We start from the raw sequence: 26,181 nt of genomic DNA, 5'->3' as shown, positions 1-26,181 counted from the left end.
TTGTTTCTTTGGTGTTACGTGAAACATCGTGCTTACATAATCAAGATCACGTTACATGATCACGTTATAGACAGAATGAGAAGGGTTTGAATCAGAGAGCAAACGGGTAAATCCGACGTTCTAATTGACATTACGAGAAAGAAAACGGAGCTGGGAGGTCATCTAATGCGCAGGTTAGATAACCGTTCGACCATTAGAGAGACAGAATGGGTACCAAGAGAACGGAAGCACAGTTGACGGCGGAAGGCTAGCTTCGGCCACAAAATTAGGAAATTCGCGGGCGCTAGTTGCAATCGGTTGGCGCAGGAAAAGGGTAATTGAAGATCGCAGGGACAGGCCTTCGTCCTGCAGTGCACATAAAATAGGTTGCTGCTGCTGCTGATTATTAGTATTACAATGATTTATGACGACGACGACGATGATGATGATGATGATGATGACGATGATGATGATGATGAAGACGACGATGGCATGATCACGACGGACTTCAGATTAGTTCAAGGTAAGATAACGGATGTTTGCCGTAGAATTCCGGCGTCGCTCATCAAGAAAACCACTGAAGATGTGATAAACGGACATAGTACTGCGTAGTTATAAAAGAAGACCTATTCGAACACGTCCTGTGGGAAGCAGGTGGTGTTCAACAGAGCTTGCGAATTCATAGATAATAAGGGCACACTGATATGTTATGTATTTTTTTTTTGTGCAGACATCCTGGTTGTCAATTCGGCTCGTTTAGGAGGGGAATATTTATTTTCTTGAATGGATCGGTTTTACCTTTTTTCTACACGTTGGTCGCTTCCCGGTTTGTTTATATTGCTTTTATTTTTTTACACGGATCTGCTTTGGCAGCACTTATACACTTGCAGGAAAAATAAAACGGTCACTTTAATTTCGCTTTGGTCTGAAGCAAGTTTCTGGCACAAAGTAAAGCTTCGCGCGCGCTCTTTCGATGCGGTGTGAGCAAAGCCGGAATTTTCAAACGTTCTACGCCTATTGCATGGCTTTTGACATTTCGTGTGAGGTCAGAGCGGCGCTTCGGCCACGTTATCAAGGGGCTTTTGTTAGCAATGTGATGAGCCGGCCTTCAGAGACAGATAGTAAGTGTGACGTAGAAATGAGAGGAAGGAATAGCTGCGAGGCCGCGAAGGCTGCTGTTGGTGCTCCTTCCGCACCACTATCAAGGTGGTCCGCTGTCTCTTCGGGTGTGCGACAAGCAATGCAGTTGCTTTCAGTCAGCTTATTTGAGGGCGCGGCTTTATGGATGCGCGTGGTAGCGCACTCACGTGGTATTTTTTTAATGTTGTGAGGTTCCTTTGCCATACGGAAAAAAATGCACGCAATTATTGCGTCACTGAAAACATCGCAGGTGGATGTCATTTGTTGATGCCTACTAATGCCTCATTGATGCATTGATACTTACGACAGTGCTTCTCAGGTTAGATAAATAGCTGCAATTACCGAATTAAATCTCAGTAACGAAATAATTACTGACGGCTACTCCAGTGTACAGGATACAGTATGCACTATGTTCTTTTTTTTTAGTAACGCAACTGGCTCTTCTTTTTTTATAGTCTTGGTGCGTGATAGTTGGGGAACACTGTATAATTCACGCAATAGCCGAAATGAGGCCAAGCCGGATTCACTCGAAATCAGAATCAACAGCAGACTTGCGCAGGAGCGCTTATACTCGGACTCACAGAAAAAGGAAAAAAAAGAGAGAGATAGAGAGACGCTGCAGTTTCGCCGGAAGGGCGAAGCAGTGTTAACGACAGTGAAGTATGTGAGAGTTACACGAAGGAAGATTACACCGCTGAGAGGACATATCAACTGTCTCCTACTATGAGGTCTTGTATATACTCTTTAACGCCGTCACTTCAGCGCTCAATTCTTGGAGGTCACGCCAAGTTTCGTCAAGGGCAAGAACTATATATATATATATATATATATATATATATATATATATATATATATATAGAGGATCGGATAGCTGGTCGGGCCCTAGCACACCCTTCGGAAAAATGAAAACTGAATGAATGGAATTGGACCTATGCGTGTGCCTGTGTATATATTAAGCGTCATGTATGAACTCAGTTCTCATCTTGTACGCCAATTCTTATGCCTGGGCGCTCACTAACCCATTGAGTAAGGCATGCATTTTATCCTTCTTGGGTTAGCCGTTCACTCTGGTGGCGATGATGCTGCCTCTCCGAAGTAGTCAATTTGTGTACTACCTTGAATAGTCACGTGAGAATACTTTCACGCAATGTAATGGTCATGGACTCAAGAGAAAGCAAGCCCAACTTCTTGCACTTCCCTCGTGATATGGGGTCATTATATAAGAAACATTACGAACTAACAACTTCTTCACGGTATCATATGCGTACGCTCTCTTGTCCATGCCCCCGGTGTCATCCTTTTCCGCACCCTTATTGCTGGGGAATCTTGCTTCTATATGGGGTGTCGTTTCTTTAGCTTCACCACAGTTTTCCAAATCACTTGTGGAATATGGCGCACTTCTAGAAATACAACGTTTCAATACAACGTTTTAATGACTAATTAATAACATTTCGCTAATTATGCTCATTACTAAAACATCACAGCCCATTGCAATTTACAAACTAGAGCTAGTGACTTCGCAAGGCATATCAACTTGGAATAAATTCTGAGGGTGGCAGCAGTTTGCAGGCATTATTTTGACGGTGTGCGAGAAAATACATTTGCGCTCCAGTCACTTTTGTGCATCCATGCATGAAACAAAGTTTTCTTAGAAATGTGAGAAACCAATTGAGCCGCACTCACCGGGGTGGGAGAGAGAGAGAGAAAGCAAGGACATGAAAGGCAGGGAGGTCAACTAGAAGAGTATCCGGTTTGCTACCCTACATTGGGGGTGGCGAAAAGGGGAATAGAAAAAGGAGAAAGGGAGAGAGTGAGCAGTGAGTACGTGTGGGCGAGACACTATGCACAGGGACACTATAAACGGTCTCTTAAACCGGTGTACTTCAAGTATTGCAGTAATGCACGATTCGCTTTTCGTGCCAGTGACGGATGTGGCCATGGTCCGAGTATCTTTGACTCGGTGAACGGCCTTAAGTCCAGTCGGTGCTAAGTTTCCCGCAGAAAGAGGCGTTGTACATCGTAGCGGGGGCAGGTACACAATAGGTGCTCGATGGTTTCCTCGCACCCACAGGAATCGCACATCGGGCTCTCTTAGCTGCTATAGTGTTGCGCTGCTAAGCACTGGATAACCGGATCAATTCCCAGCCGTCGCTGACACATTTCGATTGTGGCGAAGTGCAATAACGCCCCTGTTCCCTGCATTGGGGGCACGTTAACGATTTATTACCGACCGTTCCCTGCAGCAAACACTTCACAAAAAAATAATTTTTTCTTTGCCGAGTTTCAGTATTGAGCACGGAGTTTCTTGCTAAATGCTAAATGCTAAATGCTAAATGATATAGTGTGGTCTTCAGACCACACTATATCACAGGTACCAAGCGTAATTTGTTGGTTTAGAGCAGGAACATTGGACGAGGATGAACAATCTAGGCACGCGAATCATTGTCTTGTGAATGCCAGGTCAGAGGAGACAGGTCGATCCCACATATCCAGCTGCAGTGGTGTCACGAATGAGATGTAAATCAGATGCAATATACATTTATGTTTCACATATGATGAGGGTTGTCTATATAAATTGAAAACGGATCCTTAGGTGGCTTAGGGGGAAGCCCACTTTCAGTTTGCTGCCTGGGGTTTTCTCCCTATAGCTAAAAAAAATTGTGAAAAATATTTTTTGTCTGCGTTAATTGTGGCTATCCTTGATGTGTTTTGCATATTTAGATAGAAAAGAAACATTTTTTCTGGGTATTTACATTGCCTATTCTGAGGGTTAAAGATACCTTGGTGGTCAAAATTAATCCGGAGTCCCCCACTAGGCGTGCCTCTTAATAAAATCGTGGTTTTGGCACGTAAAATCTCAGAATTCACTTTCAGTTGAGCTACCATGAAAATGGTTCTTCCGTGCGTTTTGTTTTGTACCTGTACACGCGTACAACAGCTTGACTTTGTAGTTTTGTTACTGTTTTTGTGTGAGCAAACGCAACGATAAACAAAGAAACAAAAACCACTTGCAAGTGCTAGCCAGGGTCAGTTGCTGGTGGCAGTAGGGCATCTTCTTAACCGCAGAGATCACGTAATGTGGAACTTAGAGAGCAATGAAAGCTCGTAATATACCCTCGTATTCTGCCCGAAGTCATTAAAGCTATTAGAGTAGACACCTTCGCTCTACAGCGAACGAGGAGGGTAACCTTGCCTTAATTGTCTGTTGACCTCACTTCATTGTCAAACTAAAACTCGAGCCCTCTAAGTTATTGTTATTCTCGCTTGCAACGATTTCGATGCGGTTGAAAAGTTTATCGCCTACAGAGAGGTGTAGAATGTTTGAGAAGCCAAAACTGCTTAATCATAAATCACAACTCTGCTTAGACTAACTGAATTCACAATACTTCAGTTTCCTTTCTTTCACAGTAAAAGGTTCTTTACGACTAGAAAAGGTTATGCAATTCCCTTTTTTTCTTTTTTCGCCGAATTCAGTGTGATGTCATAGATCTGCAATAACTTCGCCTTTTTTAGCCGTTGTGCAGAAGTAACCTTTTTAATAACTTGTTGACATTTGTTTCGCTTCTTCTAGAAGCAAAGGACAATTCAGCCCATTGTAGCCGCGAAACACATAACCTGGCCTTCACAAACACTGACAAAACTTATGACGTTGTGGCTACCTACTGCAAATATTCATGCGGCACTGCCTCCCACCTTTCGTTTTTCTTTTTGATGGCTTACCAAGCCTTCATTCATGGTAAAAGAGCCCATTTTGTTATTCTATAAAGGGGTCAATTGCTAAAGCAGCTCAACCAATTTTTCGCTTTAGCTCCATTTAATATACCATGTATTTGTCTAGACCAAAGGACTAAAGATATTAGGAATACATCGAGGAGTGCACTTTCACTAGTGCTTGAAGTCGCGCAGAGCTGAGGCGGAATTTATCAGTAATTTGCATGCCTCACATGGACCAGTTGGCTGTCGTGATGCATGCCGCATGTTCGGTCCGCTAGATTAGGCTTCCGCAATTGCTTCATCGTTTCAGGGAAGCATTCTTCGATAGTATTCTTACGAAGCTTATCAGTGGATATGAATCTTCAGATAAAATGCAATACGCTTTTACTACTTCTGTTATAAGTTGGCTACACCATATGTTTCTGCCCAATATTAGAGCTTGAGGGTTCGTGCTCTATAGTTACCAAGTTGTAAATTTCTGTCGATCTGTAGAAGCTAAGTTTACTTTTATTGTTGAGTCCTATGATTGCGCATTAGTATTTAGCTTGCACTTTTTATTTCAGGGCCAGCTACATTAATTTCAAGTTGTTAGGCGGCGCTAAAAACTTTAGGAAAAAACAGAACGCAGGAGACACAGCAAGTGCTCATGCGTATCTGGTCATTTGTCCCTGTTTCAAGATTTCCCTTAACTATCCCTAAATAATCCCTTAACTATAGCATTTCAATCTCAGCTGAAGCTATGCTAATTGTCACGAAGTAGCAATTGCACCAAAACTCATTTCCGAATACAACACGTAAATTGCTATTGATAGTGCGACAATGTTGTCATAAATTAAAATATGGGTTTTACGTGCCAAAACCACTTTCTGGTTATGAGGCACGCCGTAGTGGAGGGGTTCGGAAATTTTGACCGCCTGGAGTTGTTTAACGTGCACCTAAATCTGAGTACAAGGGTGTTTTCGCATTTCGACCGCATCGAAATGCGACCTCCGTGGCCGGGATTCCATCCCGCGACCTCGTGCTCAGCAGCCCAACACCATAGCCACTGAGCAACCACGATGGGTCAAATGTTGTTATAGTAGCATGGTGGTAGATAAATGCCAGAAACAAACAAAACCGTCAGAATTATTTCGTTTTTATTTACAAACAAATCTAAAGAAAAAAAATGAAAGACAGAGAAATGCGTCAAAATATGTCATAATGCCCAGGAAAGTCAAACATCGGTTTGGCAAAGTCTTTTGTACATTTTCTTTATACAAATGAACAGGATCGCACATAAGACTGAATTAAGTAAACTGCACAAATGATATTGCTTTGTTCATAACCAAGAGAAAGGGAAGAAAGAGCTAAAGATTTCTTAAAGAATGCCATAGTGCCTCCAGATAGAAACTAGATCAGTTTGCGAAAACTTCTCGCGTATTTTCCTTTCCATCCTTTCGTTCATAGCTGGCGTGAAGAGCTCTTTCCAACCACCCGTGCGCCCAGAACGAACAACACCACTGACTTGCCGTATTGCACCGGGCGTTTCAAACAGCTGCCGCATTATCTTCGGGATGTCGGCCTTCGAAATGCAATTTTTCGAGTGTGGCCTGGGACCACCAGAAGCCGGGTTTTTCATGTACCCGGCACTGCTGAATTTGAGCACATCTGCCAGCATGCTTTCGTTCTGGAGAAGCTCGTCGTAGCGCTCTCTGTTCATGAACGCAGCCATCTCGAGCACGTGTTTTCTGGGGTCGCTCTTCATGTCCTCGTAGTTCAGGAACAGCACGTTGTCGTCTCCGCGGCGTTCGTACCATGGTAGCACATGCTCAAAGTAGTCGCCGAAGTCAGTTTTACCTTCAAGAAATATCTCGAAGAAGTCTTCGAACTTGCCATTCACGAAGTCACACTCCGGTAGCGCTTTCGTGTGGTAGAAGAAGGACACGCAGACGTCCTTTGGGTTTCGGCACACGTACACGTACTTGGCCTGCGGATGCTTGGGCACGAAGTCGTATGGTAAGTGGGTGCGAATCAAACCTCTGTTGGGAAGCTCTGCCAGCGTCTCGGCACCGAACTTCTCTAGCGAAGGTCCGTACATGTGAAGCTGCAGAGTGTCGGCGGGCGGGACACCCCGATGGTCGATGAGATAAGCGATCTGCTGTGCCCAGTGGGTCCCGCACTTTGGGTACGACAAGAGGAACTTGTCGCTCGCCGTAGCATTGTAACGCAGGGCATCCCGCACCACGGTCGGCGAAAAGCGCTTGTTGATTCGCAAGCCGTCGACGTCGACGTATAGTGGCCCGTTGGGACACGGTCTAACTTCCACAGCCATCACTTGCCGGTAAGTGTTGCTGGAACAAGCAAGATACGAGCCTTAAATTGCACCTGTCGTAAGCCCGAAGGGGCAGCGGAAACGAGTCTAAGAAAAAAATAGAGTACAAAGAAAAGCGCTATCAATTCAGGCGATTCACGGGAACATCGTGCTATCGTAAAGGGGAAGGTCGTAAATGTGAATGTAACGTCCAGAATATCGCTGAGGGACGCGGTTTCCGCTACGTGATGCATGTGAGTGATGCAGTGAATCATGACACACGGGCTGCACCCCCGTGCGCTGTTTTGAGATCTAGAGAAAAAACCAAAAACAAAAGAAAATGAATTTGCGCAGTCGACGGCTGTGGGTGCTACGGTATATACATATACATTTCCTAGCTTTTAGGTTTCCCCAGCTTTCCTAGCTTATAGCAACCATCAGGCATGGCTGCGATTGCCGCAGTGACAAGTATTTATTTTTTATTATTTATCTATTTTTTATGCGCTTATTTATTGCTGCCTTTAAAACAGGGAGAAGTGGCGTTATCGAGATATTCTCTACTCAAATCTGGCAAGAAGAACCCATGCATAACAGAAGAGAAGAATAGAGTCCTGCAGGTTCGTATTCAGGAATTACGAAAGCCGTTTTGTCGCCGACGTTTCTATAGGCGCGCGAAGTCTGAGCTACAAGTTTTGTATGCACTTTCACAAGAATAATAGAAGGAGCTCGATAGGGGCAGAAGAGCGCTCGAATGAATATATATATATATATATATATATATATAAAGAATGCTTACCTCTACGATGAAGAACCTACCACGGTTTCCTGCACTCAGTATTGTGCGCACCTAGGCAGACTGTTCACAGTACGGGCCTAAACTGCAATTTCGCTCCGCCGCGCAATCTGCCACTCAATCGAGCCAGACCTTGCGACGCGCCGCAAGCCAGCAGCGAGCAGGCGGCTGCTCAGTGTAACTTCCACAACGGTGACACAAATATCAGGAACTAGAACACGTGTTCATCAGTGGAGTGTTTTCTTGCCACATTTCGCGTTGACGGTTTATCGGGTACAAGTTCAGCGCTCTCGTAAGTAGATAATAGGCTTTCCAAAGCACTCGCGATATGTTATCGCGCATCGAACTCCGTGAGATAGATCAACCTGGGCTGAGATACGTTTGCTGACCAGCCTCTTGTGTAGAGTACCTATATGAAAGTGCCACAGCCCTTTTATAATGACTCAGTATGTACATTTCATTCAAGTAAACATGGAAGTATGTAAATTGTGATACAGAGTAACGGCCTCGTTCAGTCTTTCACCTGTCCTTCTTGGTCAGTTGCGTTGTTTTCGTTGTAAGAAGACTCGTTTAGCCTCCACCTTCATATCCTCTTTGCTTGCTTCAAGACACTCGTGCAGATTCGCTTGCAAGGATTAGTGTGGGGCACTGTGCACACCATCGCTTGTCGAGCAGATATTTATCCTAAGGATCCCTAAGATTCCACTTGCTATTTACATTAAGCACCTCGTTGGGGTACAATGCCATCCAACAACACCGTCCTTATGATAATAAACCTGGTAGCAAATTAAGACCAATGGCAAGCAGCCACCCTTTAACCTTTTCAAATACGAAATATTTACCTCCGAGTTCAGAGAAATGCGCCTTATCTAAAGCCAATGTTTGACTTGGTTAAAAGGACGCCTGACGTCAAGATGCCGAAAGAAACGTATTGAGCGTCGTGGGAACGGTGGCACCAAGCGTTATCTAGTGAAGCGTGGGCTTCAAGTTAGGGCGCGTTTCTGATCACGTGGCAATATTAGAAGTTAAAGTTGCAGCAAATTTTTTGACAACTCGAAGTGAAGACAAGAGCTTGACGTTATAGTTCTGCGGAAACCCGCAAGGTGAAGAGAGGTAAATAATAAAGGGAAGATCAGACATCCACCCGTTCGTAAAAGAAACTACAAAGGCCCTTGCTTATTCCTAAGCCGTTGCTACGCCGTTGCTTTATTGGGATAAAAATAAACAGAGGAATTGTAGATGATGTGAATGTAGATGATGTGAATGTCCTGATTAACTTCTTTCTAGCACGCACTTTCCGGTTGCTTTTTCCGATGCAGTATGATAACTATGTCCCTCTTGACTATTTTTGTTTCTGAGTAATGCGATGCTTGGAGCCTGACAGCTCGAATATTATGAATACGACTGAGTTATGCGCACCTGCACACCACGTGAAAAATGTCCTATTTCAAAAGACCGGAAGTACCGGGATGCACGTACATATTTTCCGAGGGCATTCAGGCTGTTTATTTTTGAAATTCTAAAAAATATGTACGAGTTAGCTGCGACAGGATTAAGTTCCTCTTCCAATGCACTTTTCATGCACTTTTCATGCACCAGTTTCCAGCGAAAGCGAAAGTATAACCTGATATATTTCCTACAGGTAAATTCTGTATCTGCGAGGAACCTAATGTGCGGCGTATTAACGCCCATCCCCTCGGATTAACGGAATCTGTAAATATTAACGCGAAGCTATTGGTGCAAGTGGAACAGCTTGAAAATGCTGGATGCGTGTTTTCAAGTTCACCGTTCCCTGAAGCAACTAGGCCATTCGCTGAGTTTATATTTAGAGGAATTGGGACCATGCCACACTCTAAACTGCATTACTCAAAAGAATAACCTGTAAATCTGAATGGCGGTTAAAAAACTCACCGAAGATTACGATACTCCCTAATGCGAAGTTGGAGCGCAGCCTTGTAGGTGTTTTCATTTTGCGATATTATTCATTCTAATAGCAATAATTAATCACATGTCGTCATGTGGCGTTATTCCAGTCAGACTGAAAACGGCAATCATTATACCACTCTATAAGAAGGGATCTCGAGGCAAAGTTGAAAACTACCGCCAAATATCAGTTTTACCTTGCGTAACAAAACTTTTAGTGAAACATGTGGTGCTCACTATGAATAGCTTCCTTTATACTAGCAACATGTTATCACCTCGACAATACGGCTTTGTTAAAGGCAAAGCCACTCAGCCACTTTCTGATGATTTTTCCGATTTCCTGAATTTCTGTTTTGAAAGCAACAGCTAGCGTGCGCATTGTTTCTTGATGTAAGCAAGGCATTTGACATTGTCTACCATTACTTGTGGTCAGCGAAGCTTTCCATAATGGCATTCCGTGATTTGTTTCTGTCACTATTCGATAATGTTCTCTGGGACCGGTTTCAGTACATCTCAGTTCAAAACATTAGCAGCAGCCTTTCACCAATCAAGGTCGGTGGTTCACAAGGTTCAGTATTAGGTCCTCTTCTTTCTAACCTTGACGTTAATGATCGGTCTAATACAGTCTCCATTAAAATTTCAGTATGCAGACGATACAGTGCTAGTTTCTCGTGTAAAGCAGTATTCTGATGCAGCTCGTCATATAAAAGAACCACAAACGAAGGCAATGAACTGGTTCGCAACATATTTTACTGATATTAACGTTATAAAAACGCAACTTGTCTGCTTTCGAAGTCCTTTAAGGAGAATACACCTGACTAGGGAAATAATATTAGATAATTCACATTGCAATCCATGTTCTTGCGATCCTGTCGACTGCACATCGTCCGTAAAATATGTTGGTTTGCGTTTTGACAGCGATCTTTCATGGAATTCGCATGTTTCTTATGTCTACCAGAGGATTCGCTCAGTGCTTTGCTTGCTGTATAAAATCTGTCACCTCATGTCGATATTAGTCAGGAAAACCACGGCGCATGCGTTCTACGACAGTGTTGTCCGATACGGAATTACCGCTAAATGCTAAAACACCCGTGTACTTAGATTTAGGTGCACGTTAAAGAACCCCAGGTGGTCGAAATTTCTGGAGTCCTCCACTACGGCATGCCTCATAATGAGAAAGTGGTTTTGAGACGTAAAGCCCCATAATTTAATTAACTAGCTGGGTACTTTATCTAAATGTGGCCTCCATGAACACTTGACATTTGTCTTGCTGACTAACGAGTCGCGTTATTCCAGTCTTATAAAACCCCTGGGCTGGCTGCTTCAAAACGTCTGCAGCGGACTTTTTGACGTCATCGTCCGACATGAATCAGGATTCCCTTGAAGAAGAAGAAACTTTGTTGAAGAATAGTCCGGCAGTTCTTGCTGTGGTGGCCTGAGGTGGCGGCTCGAAGTCCTTGGACTCGGGCTGCATCTTCAATTTGCCGGACGGCCCAGAGCTGGTCTGCCAGCTCTGAACTTTTGATAGCCGCCTCCCAGCGGCGGCGACCTCTACGGAGAAGGTCCCCGGCGGCTCCCGCATCTGGGGCGGCGTCGGGAAGAAGCGAGCTCGAGCCTTCCCGTACTCTGGCGACGGCCGCGATTATGGACGCGTCGCGAACGCAGCTGGTTTGATTACCGTTGTTGCCGGCACATTCCCAGAGCATGTATCGCAACGTTGCTCTTTGTCCGCAAGTTTTACACGCGTCTGTTGGGTATAAACGCGGATAGCATTGGTGTAAAATAGCGGGGCTAGGGTAGGTGTGTCTCTGGAGCAAGCGTAAAGTTACGGCCTCATTCCTGTTCAATTTATCGTGTGGTGGCGGGAATGTGCGTCTTTCGAGTCTGTAGTGTTGGGTGAGGTCTCTGAACGTGTGACGTATCCGTTATCTGACGTAGGCGAAAATCCACTCGGCCAGGTTAAAACGAACGCGCACCGAAGTGCGCCGCGCGGTGGCCCAAACAACGCGAGAAAATCGCATGCCCTCTGGCAGGCTCTGGCAGCCCGCGGGTAGCGAGAACAAGAGAATCGAAGAGGCTCAATTCGTCTTCGCGAAGAAACGTCAAAGTAGAAAAATAAATAAGAACGTAGTTACCTTTGCTGGCTTTAGTATCCTCACGCTGATGCTTTGGCGAAGGTGAACAAAAACGTTGATATTCTTTTTTGTGCACAAATGAACCACCCCAACGCTTCGCCTCATCGGACCTTGGTTCGTGCTTTCTCAACTTGTCTGATAGTATGTTGGGTTTGCTAGATTCGTTATATGGTCCAATGTATGACTTTAGAAAAATCAACGCACTATTTGAGTCATATGTTTATAAGAGCATTAAAGCCGCTAAGTTCCGGAATTCAAAATCTAAAGCATGACTATCGAATTGTCAATTCACCTTTCGCACCATAAGTTTATGGGAAGTGAATACCCATAAAGTTCTGAAATTGAAATCAATGTGCTCCTCAAATTCTGCGTCGTCCGCGAGACGCCGCGACGAGCCCGCTCGCCATCGAAACGCCCTTGGAACATTGTGCTTGGATAGGGCTCCTTGCACTATGTGACTCTCGGTGCATGGTTGTTGCCACGAAATCCAGCCAGAGTTCGCAATGATCGCACCGAAAAGACATTCCGGACACAACCTGGAATTATTTCCGCCGACGGGGGCTGTTCTGGCCGGCGGTGCATGACAGCACGAAAAAGTTCAGGGGGGCTGAATCCCCTTACGCCCCCCCCCCCACCCGGCGGCGCCCCTGCCCATAATTACTACTAATTACTGTTGGTATGCAATTTCTTATTTTCTCTTTTGCCACTGATGTCGTACAAGACGCAAAGAAGTGTTCTTGTGCCAGGGCACCCACTAGCCCATAGAGTAAGGCATACGTTTTATCCTTCTTGAGTCAGCCGTTCACTCTGGTGGTGATGATGTTGCCTCACCGAAGTAGTCAATTTGTTTACCACCACGAACAGTCACGTGAGGGTACTTTCACGCAATGTAATGACCATTGACTCAAGGGAAAGTAAGTCCAATTTCTTGCAGTTGCAGCATATGGCAGCATGTCGATAAGAAGCATCATGAACGAACAACTTCGTCACGGTATTATATGCGTATGCTCTCATATCCATGACCCCGGTATCATCCCTTCCCGCAACCTTATTGCTGCTGATTCACACTTCCATATGGGGTGTCATTTTTTTTAGCTTCACCACAGAGAGAGAGAGAGAGAAAATAATGCAGAGAAAGGCAGGGAGGTTAACCAGAGGAAGTTCCGGTTGGCTACAGCTTCACCACAGTTTTCCAAATCACTTATGGCATATGGCGCACTTCTAGCCTTTGAACTAGGTTACTTGATGAGGCAGACGTTTTCCATCTTGAAATACTACGTTTTATTTACTAATTCGTAAAATTTCATTATTATGTTTATTACTAAAAAATCACAGCCCATTGCAATTCAGAAATTAGAGCTAGTGACTTCGCAAGGCATATCAACTTGAAATAAAATCTGAGCATGGCACCAGTTTTCAGGTATTAAGTTGAAGGTGTAGGAGAAAACACATTGGCGCTGTAGTTACTTTTGCGCTTCAATGCATGAAACAACGTTTTCTTACAAATGTAGAGCCCAATTGAAGGCTATACAATACAACGCTATACCAGCTAAGCCACCCACGAAGGTGGCTTAGCTGGTATAGCGTTGCGCTGCTAAGCACAAGGTGGCCGGATAAAATCGCAGCCGCGGCTGCCACATGTCGATTGTGGTGAAGTTAACCAACCCGTTAACAACCACCGTTAACAATGTTAACCCTTTATTAAGGAGCGTTGCCTGCAGGAAACACTTTAAAAACAATTTTTTTCCTTGGCGAGTTTCAGTATTGAGCAAGAAGTTTCTGGCTAAATGCCTTCAGGCAACACTATATGACAGGTAGCAAGCGTAATTTGTTGGTTTAAGGCAGGAAAATTGGACGAGGATGAACAAGCTAGGCGCGCGACTCGCTGTCTTGTGGTAGGAGGGTCAAAGACAGGTCGATCCAGCATATCCAGCTGCAGTGGTGTTGCGAATGAGATATAAAGCAGATGAAATATACACCTATGGTTCCCATATGAGGGGGGTTGTCTATAGAAATTGAAAACTAAGCATTAGGTGGCTTGGGGGAAGCCCACTTTCAGTTTCCTGCCTGGGGTTCTCCCCCTATAAATAAAAAAAAATTCCGAAAAATATTTTTTGTCTGTGTTGATTGTGCTTATTCTTGGTGTGTTTTGCATATTTAGATAGAAAATAAAATTTTTTCTGGGTATTTACATCTCGTACTTTAAGGGTTAAAGACACCTCGATGGTCAAAATTAATCAGGAGTCCCCCACTATGGCGTGCCTCTTAATAAAATCGTAGTGTTGGCACGTAGAAGCTTAGAATTCACTTTCAGGCGAGCTGCCATGAAATTGGTTCTTCCGTCCGTTTTCTTTTTTACCTGTACACGCGCACAACAGCTTGACTTTGTAGTTTCGTTATTGTTCTTGTGTGTGTAAACATAGCGATAAAGAAACAAACAAAAACCACTTGCAAGTGCTAGCCAGGGTCACTTGCTGGTGGCAGTAGGGCATCTTTTTAACCGCAGAGATCACGTAATGTGGAACTTAGAGAGCAATGAAAGCTATCAAAGCTATTAGTGTCGAAACCTTCGCTCTACAGCGAACGAGGAGGGTAAGCTTGCCTTAATTGTCTATTGGCCTGACTTCAATGTCTAACTAAAACTCGAGTCCTCTCGGTTAGTGTTCATCTCGCTTGCAATGATTTCGATGCGGTTGAAAAGTTTGTCGCCTACAGAGAGGGGTAGATTGAGCAGCCAAAACTGCTTAATCAGAACTCACAAATGTGCTTAGACTAACTGAATTCACAAAACTTCAGTTCCCTTTCTTTCACAGTAAAAGGTTCTTTACAACTAGAAAATATTAGGCAATTTCCTTTTTTTTTCACGCCGAATTCAGTGTGATGTCATAGATCTGCAATAATTTCGCGTATTTTAGCCGTTCTGCACAAGTAACATTTTTAATAATTGCTGACATTTGTTTCACTTCTTCCAGAAGCAAAGTAGAATTCAGCCCATTGTTGCCGATATACACACAAATGGCCTTCACTAACACTGACAAAATTTATGACGTTATGGCTACCTACTGCGACAATTGCAGTAGGTAGCTTGGGGGGAAGCCCACTTTCAGTTTCCAGCCTCGGGCTTTTCCCCTTTAGGTAAAAATTGCAGCGGTGGCGTAGAGGTAGAGCATCCGCCTCGCGTGCAAGAAGACCGTGGTTCGAATCCCGGTGCCGCACAATTTTCCATCGGATTAAGCAAAAAATCCGCGTCTTGATCAAATCGCACAAACAGGCCTGGAGTGCGGCCTGATCACGGTGACCAGAACCGGTAACGCACTCCCTCACCAGAGCAGAATTGGCCACCCTGGTGCAGTACTTGGCCACAACATCCCATATGTACAAAACAATCAAACCCCGGCCCTAAGTCCCCAGCAGCTACGAAGGAACTGACCACGGTGGCGGTCAGACCTGGGACGCAACATAGGAGGCTAAGAATTTCTGGATCCAGACAGGCCGCCATTGGAATCTGAACCTGGCAACGTTTAACGCTGGAGCATTAACAAGTGAGGCGAGTCTAGCAGTGCTATTGTAGGAATTAGAGTTCAGTAAATGGGATATAATAGGGCTCAGTGAAGTTAGGAGGACAAATGAGGCATACACAGTTTTAAAACGCGGGCACGTCCTTTGCTACCGGGGCTTAACGGAGAGTGGAGAACTAGGAATCGGATTCCTGATTAATAGGAATATAGCTGGTAACGTACAGGAATTCTATAGCATTAACGAGAGGGTGGCAGGTCTTGCTGTGAATCTCAATAAGAGGTAGAAGTTGAAGGTCGTGCAGGTGTACGCCCCTACATCCAGTCATGATGACCAGGAAGTCGAAAGCTTCTATCAAGACGTAGAATCGGCGATGGGTAAGGTCAAAACAAAATACACTGTACTGATGGGCGACCTCAATGCCAAAGTAGGCAAGAAGCAGGCTGGAGACAAGGCAGTGGGGGAATATGGCATAGACACTAGGAATAGCAAGGGAGAGTTATTAGTGGACGTTGCAGAACAGAATTATCTGCGGATAATAATACCTGCTTCCGCAAGCGGGATAGCCGAAAGTGGACGTGGAGGAGCTCGAATGACCAGACTAGAAATGAAAAAGACCTTATACTTTGCGCTTACCCTGGCATCATACAAACTGTGGACGTGCTCGGCAAGGTGGTCTGCAGTGACCATAGGATGGTAAGAACTCGAATTAGCCTAGACATGAGGAGGGAACAGAAGAAACTGGTACATAAGACGCCGATCAATTAGTTAGCGGTAAGAGGGAAAATTGAGGAATTCCGGATCAAGCTACAGAACAGGCATTCGGCTTTAAAACAGGAAGAGGACCTTAGTGTTGAAGCAATGAACGACAATCTTATGGGCATCATTAAGGAGTCTGCAATAGAAGTCGGTGGCAACTCCTTTAGACAGGATACCAGTAAGCTATCGCAGCAGACGAAAGATCTTATCAAAAAACGGCAATGTATGAAAGCCTCTAAACCTACAGCTAGAATAGAACTTGTACAACTTTCGAAGTTAATCAACGAGCGTAAGACAGCTGACATAAGAAAGTATAATATGGATAGAACTGAACATGCTCTCAGGGATGTAGGAAGCCTAAAAGCAGTTTAAAAGAAACTAGGAATAGGCAAGAATCAGATGTATGCGTTAAGCGACAAAGCCGGCAATATCATTACTAATATGGATAAGATCGTTCAAGTGGCTGAGGGGTTCTATAGAGATTTATACAGTACCAGTGGCACCCACGACGTTAATGGAAGAGAGGATAATCTAGAGGAATTTGAAATCCCACAAGTAACGCCGGAAGAAGTAAAAAAGCCTTCGGAGCTATGCAAACGGGGAACGCAGCTGGGGAGAATCAGGTAACAGCAGATTTGTTGAAGGATGGTCGGCAGATTGTTCTAGAAAACTGGCCACCCTGTATACGCACTGCCCCATGACTTCGAACGTACCGGAATCTTGGAAAAACGCTAACATAATCCTGATCCATAGGAAAGGGGACTCCAAAGACTTGAAAAATTATAGACCGTTCAGCTTACTGTCCGTTGCCTACAAAGTATTTACTAAGGTATTTGCAAATAGAATCATGAACACCTTAGACTTCCGTCTACCAAAAGACCAGGCAGGATTCCGTAAAGGCTACTCAACATCAGACCATATTCACAGTATCAATCAGGTGATAGAGAAATCTTTCATTGATTGATCTTTCATTGATTACGAGAAAGCGTTTGATTCAGTCGAAACCTCAGCAGTCATGGAGGCATTGCGGAATCGAGGTGTAAACAAGTCGTACGCAAAAATACTGAAAAACATCTATAGCGGCTCCACAGCCACCATAGTCCTCCTTAAAGAAAGCAACAAAATCCCAATAAAGAAAAGCGTCAGGCAGGGAGATACAATCTCTGTAATGCTATTCACAGCATGTTTACAGGATACATTCAGAGACCTGGATTGGGAAGAATTGGGGATAAGAGGTAATGTAGAATACCTTAGTAACTTGCGATTCGCTGATGATATTGACTTGCTTAGTAACTCAGGGGACCAACTGCAATACATGTTCACTGACCTGGAGAGGCAAAGCCGAACGGTGGGTCTAAAAATTAATCTGCAGAAAACTAAAGTAATGTTTAACAGTCTCGGAAGATATCAGCAGTTTACAATAGCTAGCGAGGCACTGGAGGTGGTAAGGGAAAACATCTACTTAGGACAGGTAGTGACTGCGGATCCGGATCATGAGACTGAAATAATCAGAAGGATAAGAATCGGCTGGGGTGCGTTTGGCAAGCCTTCTCAGGTCATGAACAGTAGGTTGCCATTATGCCGCAAGAGAAAAGTATATAACAGTTGTGTCTTACCAGTGCTCACGTACGGGGCACAAACCTGGAGGCTTAGGAAGTACGTTCTACTAAAATTGAGAGCGACGCAACGAGCTATGGAAAGAAGAATGATAGGCGTAACGTTAAGGGGTAAGAAATGAGCAGCATGGGCGAGGGAACAAACGCGAGGTAATGATATCTTAGTTGAAATCAAGAATACGAAATGGGCATGGGCAGGACATGTAATGAGGAGGGAAGGTAACTGTTGGTAATGAAGGGTTACGGACTGGATTCCAAGGGAAAGGAAGCGCAGCAGAGGGCGGCAGAACGTTAGGTGGGCGGATGAGATTAGAAAGTTAGCAGGGACAACATGGCCACAATTAGTACATGACCGAGGCAGTTGGAGAAGTATGGGATAGGCGTTTGCCCTGCAGTGCGCGTAAGCAGGCTGATGATGATTTGGACTGCGACAATTCATGCAGCACTGCAAGCCAGCTTTCGCTTTTCTTTTTTGATGGCTTACCAAGCCGTCATTCATGATAAAAGAGCCTTTTTTTGTTGATGATGCTACCTTATGCTATTTCCTTTTTTTTGATGCCGAATTCAGTGAGAGGTCATGGATCTGCAATAATTTCGCGTATTTTATCCACTGTGCATAAGTAACATTTTTATTACTGCCGTTATAAGTTCGCTACACCATATGTTTCTGCCGAATATTAGAGCTTGAGGGTATGTGCTCTATAGTTATCTAATTGTAAATTGCTGTCGATCTGTAAAAGCTAAGTTTACTCTCATAGTTGAGTGCGCTATACCGGAATATAATGATGGGGCCCTATGATGGCGCATTAGTGTTTCGTTTGGACTCTTTCTTTCCTGGCAAACTACTTTAATTTCAAGTTCTTATCGAGTTGTTTAAAGACACAGCAAGTGCTCACGCGCATGTGGTCATTTGTCCCTGTTTCAATATTTTATCATTAAATAATAATAATAGCGCCTAAACTATAGTATTTCGATATCAGCTGAAGCTACGCTAATAGTCAAGAAGTAACAATTGCACCTAAACAGATATCCGATTGCAACACGTTATTGCTATTCATATTCGACAATGTTGTCATAGTAACATGTTGGTAGATAAATGCAAGAAATGAACAAAACCGTCAGAAATGTTTCGTCTTTATTTACAAAGAAATGTAAAGACCAAAATTAAAGACAGAGAAATGCGCAAAAAACATGTGATAATGCCCCGCAAAGTCAAGCATAAGTTTGAGAAAGTCTTTTGTGTATTTTCTTTATGCAATGGAACATAATCGCACAGAAAAAAGACTGAACGAAGTAAACTGCACAAATGATATTGCTTTGTTCACAACCAAGAGAAAGTGAACAAAGAGCTAAAAATTTGTTAAAGAACGCCATAGTGCCTCCAGAGAGAAACGAGATCAGTTTGCGAAAACTTCTCGCGTATTTTCCTTTCCATCCTTTCGTTCATATTTGGCGTGAAGTGCTCTTTCCAACCACCCATGCGCCCAGAACGAACAACACCACTGACTTGCCGTATTGAACCCGGCGTTTCAAACAGCTGCCGCATTACCTTCGGGACGTCGGCCTTCGAACTGCAATTTTTCGATTGTGGCCTGGGACCACCAGAACCCGGGTTTTTCATGTACCCGGCACTGCTGAATTTGAGCACATCTGCCAGCATGCTTTCGTTCTGCAGAAGCTCGTCGTAGCGCTCTCTGTTCATGAACGCAGCCATCTCGAGCACGTGTTTTCTGGGGTCGCTCTTCATGTCCTCGTAGTTCAGGAACAGCACGTTGTCATCTCCCCGGCGTTCGTACCACGGTAGCACATGCTCAAAGTAGTCACTAAAGTCAGTTTTGCCTTCAAGGAAAATCTCGAAGAAGTCTTCGAACTTGCCATTCACGAAGTCACACTCCGGTAGCGCTTTCGTGTGGTAGAAGAAGGACACGCAGACGTCCTTTGGGTTTCGGCACACGTACACGTACTTGGCCTGCGGATGCTTGGGCACGAAGTCGTATGGTAAGTGGGTGCGAATCAAACCTCTGTTGGGAAGCTCTGCCAGCGTCTCGGCACCGAACTTCTCTAGCGAAGGTCCGTACATATGAAGCTGCAGAGTGTCGGCGGGCGGGACACCCCGATGGTCGATGAGATAAGCGATCTGCTGTGCCCAGTGGGTCCCGCACTTTGGGTACGACAACAGGAACTTGTCGCTCGCCGTAGCATTGTAACGCAGGGCATCCCGCACCACTGTCGGCGAAAAACGCTTGTTGAGTCGCAAGCCGTCGAAGTCGACGTACAGGGGCCCGTTGGGGCAGGGTCTAACTTCCAGGGCCATCACTCGATGAAAAAGTGGTCCTGGAACACGCAAAACGTGCGCTTTAAGTATATCTTGTCGTAAGCCGAAAGAGGAAGCGCAATCGAGTTTTGGGGAAGAAAGTACATAGGAAAGCGATATCAATTCAGCAGATTCCCGGGAGCATCTACCTGTTCTAAAGCGGAAGGTGGTAAAGCCCAATATAATTTCCAGAATGTCGTTGAAGGACCCGATTTCCGCTTCGTCATGCATGTGAGCAATGCAATGCTATGCAACGCGCTGTTCTGAGATCGAAAGAAAAGTAATACGTGGAATAGACAGCTGTGGTTGCTCTAGTATTTATATGCCTAGGACTTATAGGGCTCCCATCTTTCCTAGCAAACAGCAGCCACGAGTCATAGCTCCTATTGCCGCAGCGACAATTACGCATTGTTTTGTATTTATCTTTTTGTTCATCAATTATTTATTTATGTGAGTGTTTATAATGGGTAGAAATGGAGTTACCGAAATGCTCTCTACTATAATCTCGCCAGAGGAACCCATGCATCACACAAGAATACCATCCCACAGGTTCGTATTCGGAGAATTATGAAAGCCGTTTTCTCGCCGACATTTCGAAGGTCGCGCGCAGTCTTAGCTAAAGGTGTCGTTTGTACTTTCTCAAGAATCATTGGAGCTCGAGAGGGGTATTACAACACTAGAATAAAAAATATATATATATATATAAAAATCTTACCTCTACGATGCAGAACCTACCACCGTTTCCTACACTCAATATTGTGCGCACCTAGACAGACAGTCCGCAGTACTCGCCTAAACTGCGATTTCGCTCAGCCGCGCAATCAGCCACTAAATCGAGGCAGACCTTGCGATTCCTCGCAAGCCAGTAGGACAGAGGTGGTTGCTCAGTGTAACTTCGACAACTGTGACAAAAACGTCAGTATCCAGAACACTTGTCCATCAGTGGAGTGTTTTCCTGCCACATTTCGCATGGACGCTTTATCGGGTACGAGTCTTGCACTCTCGCAAGTAGATTATGGCCTTTCCAATGCGCTCGCGAAATGTTATCGTGCAAGAAAAACACTCCTGGGGAGAGATTGCCCGTGGATGCGATACGTTTGCCAACCGACCTCTTGTGTACAGAGCCCATAGGAAAGTGCCACAACCCTTTTATAATTAGTGAGTACTTAAATTTTATTCAGGAAAGGATGGAAGTAAGTAAAGCATGGTCAGAGTAATAGACTCATTTAGCCTTTCGCCAGTCTTTCTTGGTGCGTTGCGTCGTTTTCGTTGTAATAAGACTAGTTTTGCCTCCACCGTCATATCCTTGTTGTTTGCTTGAAGACACTCGTGCGGATTCGCTTGCGAGGATTAGTGTGGGGCACTGTGCACACCATCGCTTGTCGAGCAAATATTTATCTTAAGGCTCCCTAAGATTCCGCTTGCTAGTTACATTAAGCACATCGTTGTGGCACAATGCGGTTAGACAACGCCATCCTTATGATAATACAACTGGTAGCAAATTAAGACCAATAGCAAGCAGCCACCCTTTAACGTGTTCAAATACGAAATATTTACCCCCGACTTCAGAGAAATGCTCCTTATCTAAAGCCAATGCTTGACTTGGTCAAAACGACGCCTGACGTCAACTTGCCGAAGGAAACGCATTGAGCGTCGCGGGAACGGTGACGCCACTCGTTATCTAGCTCAAGTGAAGCGTAGGCTTCAAGTTAGGGCGCATTTCTGATTACGGGGCAATATTAGAAGCTAAAGTTGCAGCTAATGAAATAGTACTCAGTGAACGTTGCTCAACTTGTGTGCTGTGGTAAGATTTAAAACGTTTGTTCCTTGCCTAACGCTTTGTGCTACATTTGGGGTTCCCAAATCATGCATTTTTCATATTATTATATCTGGCCCAAAGACGTATTCTGGAGTTACGTCTCGGGCTTTAATTAAGAAGAAGTAGTAAGAGACCCCGCAGGGGCGTCTGCGTCAGCAGGCGTTTGGCGTGTTGCGACACCACGTACCCGGGCACACGAGGGTTGCACCCTCCTGCGTGTAGCCGTGCGCGGCTTAGCCGTGTCTGGGGCAAGGCTGATCCTGGGGGTTGAGCCGATGCCGGGTGTTTGGACCTTTAAGGCCCACCGGTGAAGGCAACACGCCCCTTTGGCCTCTGCTTCGCATAGACGGCACCTCCAGACTGACCCACCTGGAGGAAACCGGCAGCCACCTTTTCCTGTCTTCCTCTCTAATCTTCGTCTTTCTCTCCCACTTTTCCATCTTTCCTGTCTCCTCTCCACTTCATATTACTTCCGTATTTCTTGGCGGCAAGGGTTAATCTTGTGTGAGTAGCCAACCTTGGTTGTGTCATATTGGGTTATAGTGGCAACGTACAGCTGGCGTTTGCAGGCCCTGTTTTTAAGGCCCTGCAGCCTCCCATTGTTGGACTCCATTACGGTTGGCTAGCGTTGCTGCCGAAAACTACACGTCCACATATCGCTACTCCCTTCCCTCCACTGCCTGATCGCCCTCAGCAAAGGGGGTGCACCGATGAGGTCTTCCAGTTTTTTGGCCGCCAAAAGGAATCCTTCCCGCGTTTTCATGTTATTCGTTCTGCAAAACCAGATAAATTAGTAAGAACTATCTCACCCTTCCTTGTTTCCAAGTCATTGACTGAAGTCTTTGGTCCTGGTTATAAGGCGTCGAGGATTGCAAGCGGTGATCTCCTCTTGGAGCTCCGCGATCAAAAACGATATGAAAAACTGTCTGGACTAGTGTCATTTGGGGAAACCCAAATAATTGTAACCTCGCACCGCACGATGAACACCACCCGTGGTGTTGTCTCTGACGATGACTTGATGGAGCTCACTGAGGCTGAACTCTTGGAGGGCTTCAGTGATCAGAATGTTATCAATGTTAAACGAATTAAGATGAGGCGATATGGAAAAGAGATCAAGACGAAACACCTGATACTCACCTTCAGCTCAAGTGTCCTTCCCGAGTCCATCTAGGCCGGTTATATCAAACTTCGTGTTAGGCCATGCGTGCCCAATCCTCTTAGATGTTTTAAGGGCCAAAGGTTCGGCCACAGTCACAGAAATGTCGAGGCCGGCTGAAATGTGCCAAGTGCATTGACAATGAACATTCCTCCGAAACATGCCAGAACACTCCACATTGTGTCAACTGTGATGGCGAGCATGCCGCATATTCGCGGTCCTGCCCGTCCTGGAAAAGAGAAAAGGAGCTTGTGAAGATCAAAGTCAAAGAAAACATATCTTTCAGAGAGGCACGTAGGCGGGTGTCATACCCATCTAAGAGCAGCTTTGCCGACGTGACGCGTAAAGGGGCAGCGTCACTACGGCCTCCGGCGGCTGTCCGACCCACAGGCAGGGAGTCGGCAGTTACGCCATCTGCCCCGCGCCAGTTGCAGCTAGCGCTGCTCCGTCAGCCGAGGAGAAGGGGCCATCGACCCCGAAGGTGGGCGCAGCCGAGGCTGCCTCAACCTCCCAGGTCCCTTCCAGTGCTGGCAACGGCCGGCGCAGCCAAATCCCCCAGGGAGCCCCATCGACCTCTGGGCTGGTGGGCGAGGGGTCTTGTCCTCCAAGGCGGGACCTTCCCTGGTAACTTCTCGCTCACAAGAGCACGTGTCCGGCGCCTCACAAGAGGCAATGGACACTACACCTATCCTCACCGCGCGCCAAACGCCTAAGGAGCGGCGAGGCTCCCTCGAAAGCTCCAGAAAGGGTAGAACTCCCGTTACAGGGGCTCGAAAGAGCTGTGTAACCTAAGGCATCACCTCCGTTTCCATACAGACAGCGCTTATTTACTTCCAATATGGATACACAAATAATCCAATGGAACGTCAGAGGTCTTCTTAGGAACCTTGATGATGTGCAGAAACTCATCCACAAACACAATTCACAGGTGCTGTGTCTACAGGAAACACACTTAAAATCGAAACACACAAATTTCCTCCAACAGGATGTTACGTTTCGCAGAGATCGCGATGATGCTCTCGCATCATCGGGCGGTGTTGCCATTGTTGTTCAGAAAGGCATAGCGTGTCAACGTTTGCCGCTACAGAGGCCCCCTGAAGCAGTGGCGGTTCGTGCGGTTCTCCTAAACAAACTTATCACTGTGTGCTCGCTCTACATACCCCCCCATTACAAATTAACTAAATATGAATTTCAGTCCTTCATAGATGAATTGCCAGAACCTTATATTGTTCTTGGCGATTTCAATGCACACAACTACCTGTGGGGCGACCCTCGTATAGATGCGCGAGGACGACTTGTTGAACAGTTCCTTCTCTCTTCTGGTGCGTGCCTATTGAATAAGAAGGAACACGCATATTACTCTCTTGCAAACAAAACCTATTCTTCAAAAGACCTTAGCTTAGTCTCCCCGTCTGTACTGCTTGAACGTGAACGAATGAATTTCGATCTCTTACTAGTATCTCGTGGGCTGACATGTTTTCGTTAGGAATTGATGCTGTAGTGGAGTTTTTCACAGCCTTCATTATAGATGCCGCATATAAATGCATATCACAAGTAAATGGCTTGGCATGCAAACGGCGTGTCCCGTGGCGGAACGACGATTGTAGGATCGCTCGAAAAAAATATGCTCATCATACCTTATGGGGGGACTCTCTGTGTGATGCCAGAGGACTTCTGACTGAAAACTTCCGCTTCAATACAGGGGCATGTTTGCTAAATAAGAAGGAGCCAACATTTTACAGCGTTGCTAACAAGACATTTTCATCTATAGATCTATCCATTGTTTCAAGTACAGTCTTGCCGTACTTGGAGTGGAAAGTACATAAGAATCTATACGGGAGTGATCATTTCCCGATTGTATTAAAATTAAGGAAACGGGACGAATGTTATCCACATGTACCCCAGTGGAAAGCTGACTCAGCGAACTGGCATCAGTATGGAGAGCTGACATATATGACATGGGATGATATTCGTGCGCTTAGTATCGACGATGCAGTGTCATATTTAACCGCATTTATTTTCGAAGTAGCGTCGATATGTATCACGCAAACAAATGCATCCCCTAACAAACGACGTGTTCCCTGGTGGAATGATGAATGTAAGGATGCACGAACGAAGCAGAATAAGACTTGTAATCAGCTCCGTGACTCTCCGACTATTGAAAACGTTATCAGCTTTAAGAAAATGAAATCAGAAGGCAGAAGAACGTGCCACTGTGCCAAAAGGGATAGCTGGCAAAAATACATTTCCGGAATTAACTCTTATACAGACGAAAGAAAAGCCTCGAACAGGGTAAACAAATTAAAAGGCCAAGCAGAGATTCTTGAGGACCAAGCTGATTGTCTAGGAGCACATTTCGAGCACATTTCCAGTACATCTCATTACACAGAAACATTCCTAAAATATCAGCGACTAGCAGAACAGCTGCATTTGGCTCGGAAAAGCACATCAAATGAAGCATACAATCGTCCATTTAGTATGGCTGAGTTACAGGCTTCACTGAACTGTTGCAACAAGTCCCCTCCAGGAAGTGACAGAATAATGTATGAGATGATCAGACACTTACACCTTGAAACCCAAAAAACACCACTGTCACTCTTCAATTCCATGTTCTCTGCCGGCTACATTCCTTCTGCCTGGAAAGAAGCAATCGTAATCCCTATTCTCAAAGAGGGCAAGGACGCTTCTTCACCCAACAATTAGAGGCCTATAGCTCTGACAAGTTGTCTGTGCAAATTATTTGAGAAAATGATTAACCGTTGCCTCATCCATTTTCTTGAAAGCAATAAGATACTCGATCCTTTTCAATGCGGTTTTCGGGAGGATAGATCCACAACAGATCACCCTGTCCGCATCGAGACAAATATCCGAGATGCCTTTGTCCACAAACATTTTTTCTATCAGTATTTTTACATATCGAAAAGGCATGCGACACCTTCTGGCGCTATGGAATCCTCCGTGACCAGTCTGAAATGGTAGGTCGAGGCAACTTGCTGAACGTGATTCAGAGTTACCTCTCAAATCGCA

General features: G+C 45.1%; 3 protein-coding genes across 24 annotated transcripts in view; 1 reads left to right on the top strand and 2 right to left on the bottom strand.

Annotated features, from left to right (window-relative positions):
• The window catches only part of LOC135909148 (uncharacterized), a 758,332-nt gene that overhangs the window by 488,384 nt on the left and 243,767 nt on the right, over nucleotides 1-26,181 (top strand). The window lies entirely within an intron of this gene.
• Nucleotides 6,016-8,028, bottom strand: LOC135909170 (sulfotransferase ssu-1-like). Of its 2 annotated transcripts, none has more exons than XM_070538062.1 (2): nucleotides 7,920-8,028; nucleotides 6,016-7,435 (listed from the first exon to the last, which is right to left on the bottom strand). In XM_070538062.1, exon 2 carries the CDS (start codon nucleotides 7,142-7,144, stop codon nucleotides 6,191-6,193), a length of 954 nt encoding a protein of 317 aa, XP_070394163.1. In that variant the 5' UTR covers nucleotides 7,145-7,435; nucleotides 7,920-8,028; the 3' UTR covers nucleotides 6,016-6,190. The 2 variants fall into 2 exon arrangements, with proteins under 2 accessions (XP_070394163.1, XP_065297072.1); XM_065441000.2 differs by having other exon boundaries at nucleotides 6,016-7,163; nucleotides 7,920-8,009.
• Nucleotides 18,984-21,002, bottom strand: LOC135909171 (sulfotransferase ssu-1-like). Its single transcript, XM_065441001.1, has 2 exons — nucleotides 20,895-21,002; nucleotides 18,984-20,199 (listed from the first exon to the last, which is right to left on the bottom strand). The coding sequence occupies exon 2, from the start codon at nucleotides 20,177-20,179 to the stop codon at nucleotides 19,226-19,228; it is 954 nt and encodes a 317-aa protein (XP_065297073.1). The 5' UTR covers nucleotides 20,180-20,199; nucleotides 20,895-21,002; the 3' UTR covers nucleotides 18,984-19,225.

The sequence above is a fragment of the Dermacentor albipictus genome, chromosome 4, assembly GCF_038994185.2.
Source record: "Dermacentor albipictus isolate Rhodes 1998 colony chromosome 4, USDA_Dalb.pri_finalv2, whole genome shotgun sequence".
Lineage (NCBI taxonomy): Eukaryota > Metazoa > Arthropoda > Arachnida > Ixodida > Ixodidae > Dermacentor > Dermacentor albipictus.
The sequence above is the reverse complement of the archived record's forward strand: the minus strand, read 5'-3'. Positions and strand labels throughout refer to the sequence as shown.

Bases quoted from the DNA above. Each gene is read 5' to 3' on its own strand.
- LOC135909170 (XM_070538062.1), bottom strand. From the start codon at position 7,144: ATGGCTGTGGAAGTTAGACCGTGTCCCAACGGGCCACTATACGTCGAC.
- LOC135909171 (XM_065441001.1), bottom strand. From the start codon at position 20,179: ATGGCCCTGGAAGTTAGACCCTGCCCCAACGGGCCCCTGTACGTCGAC.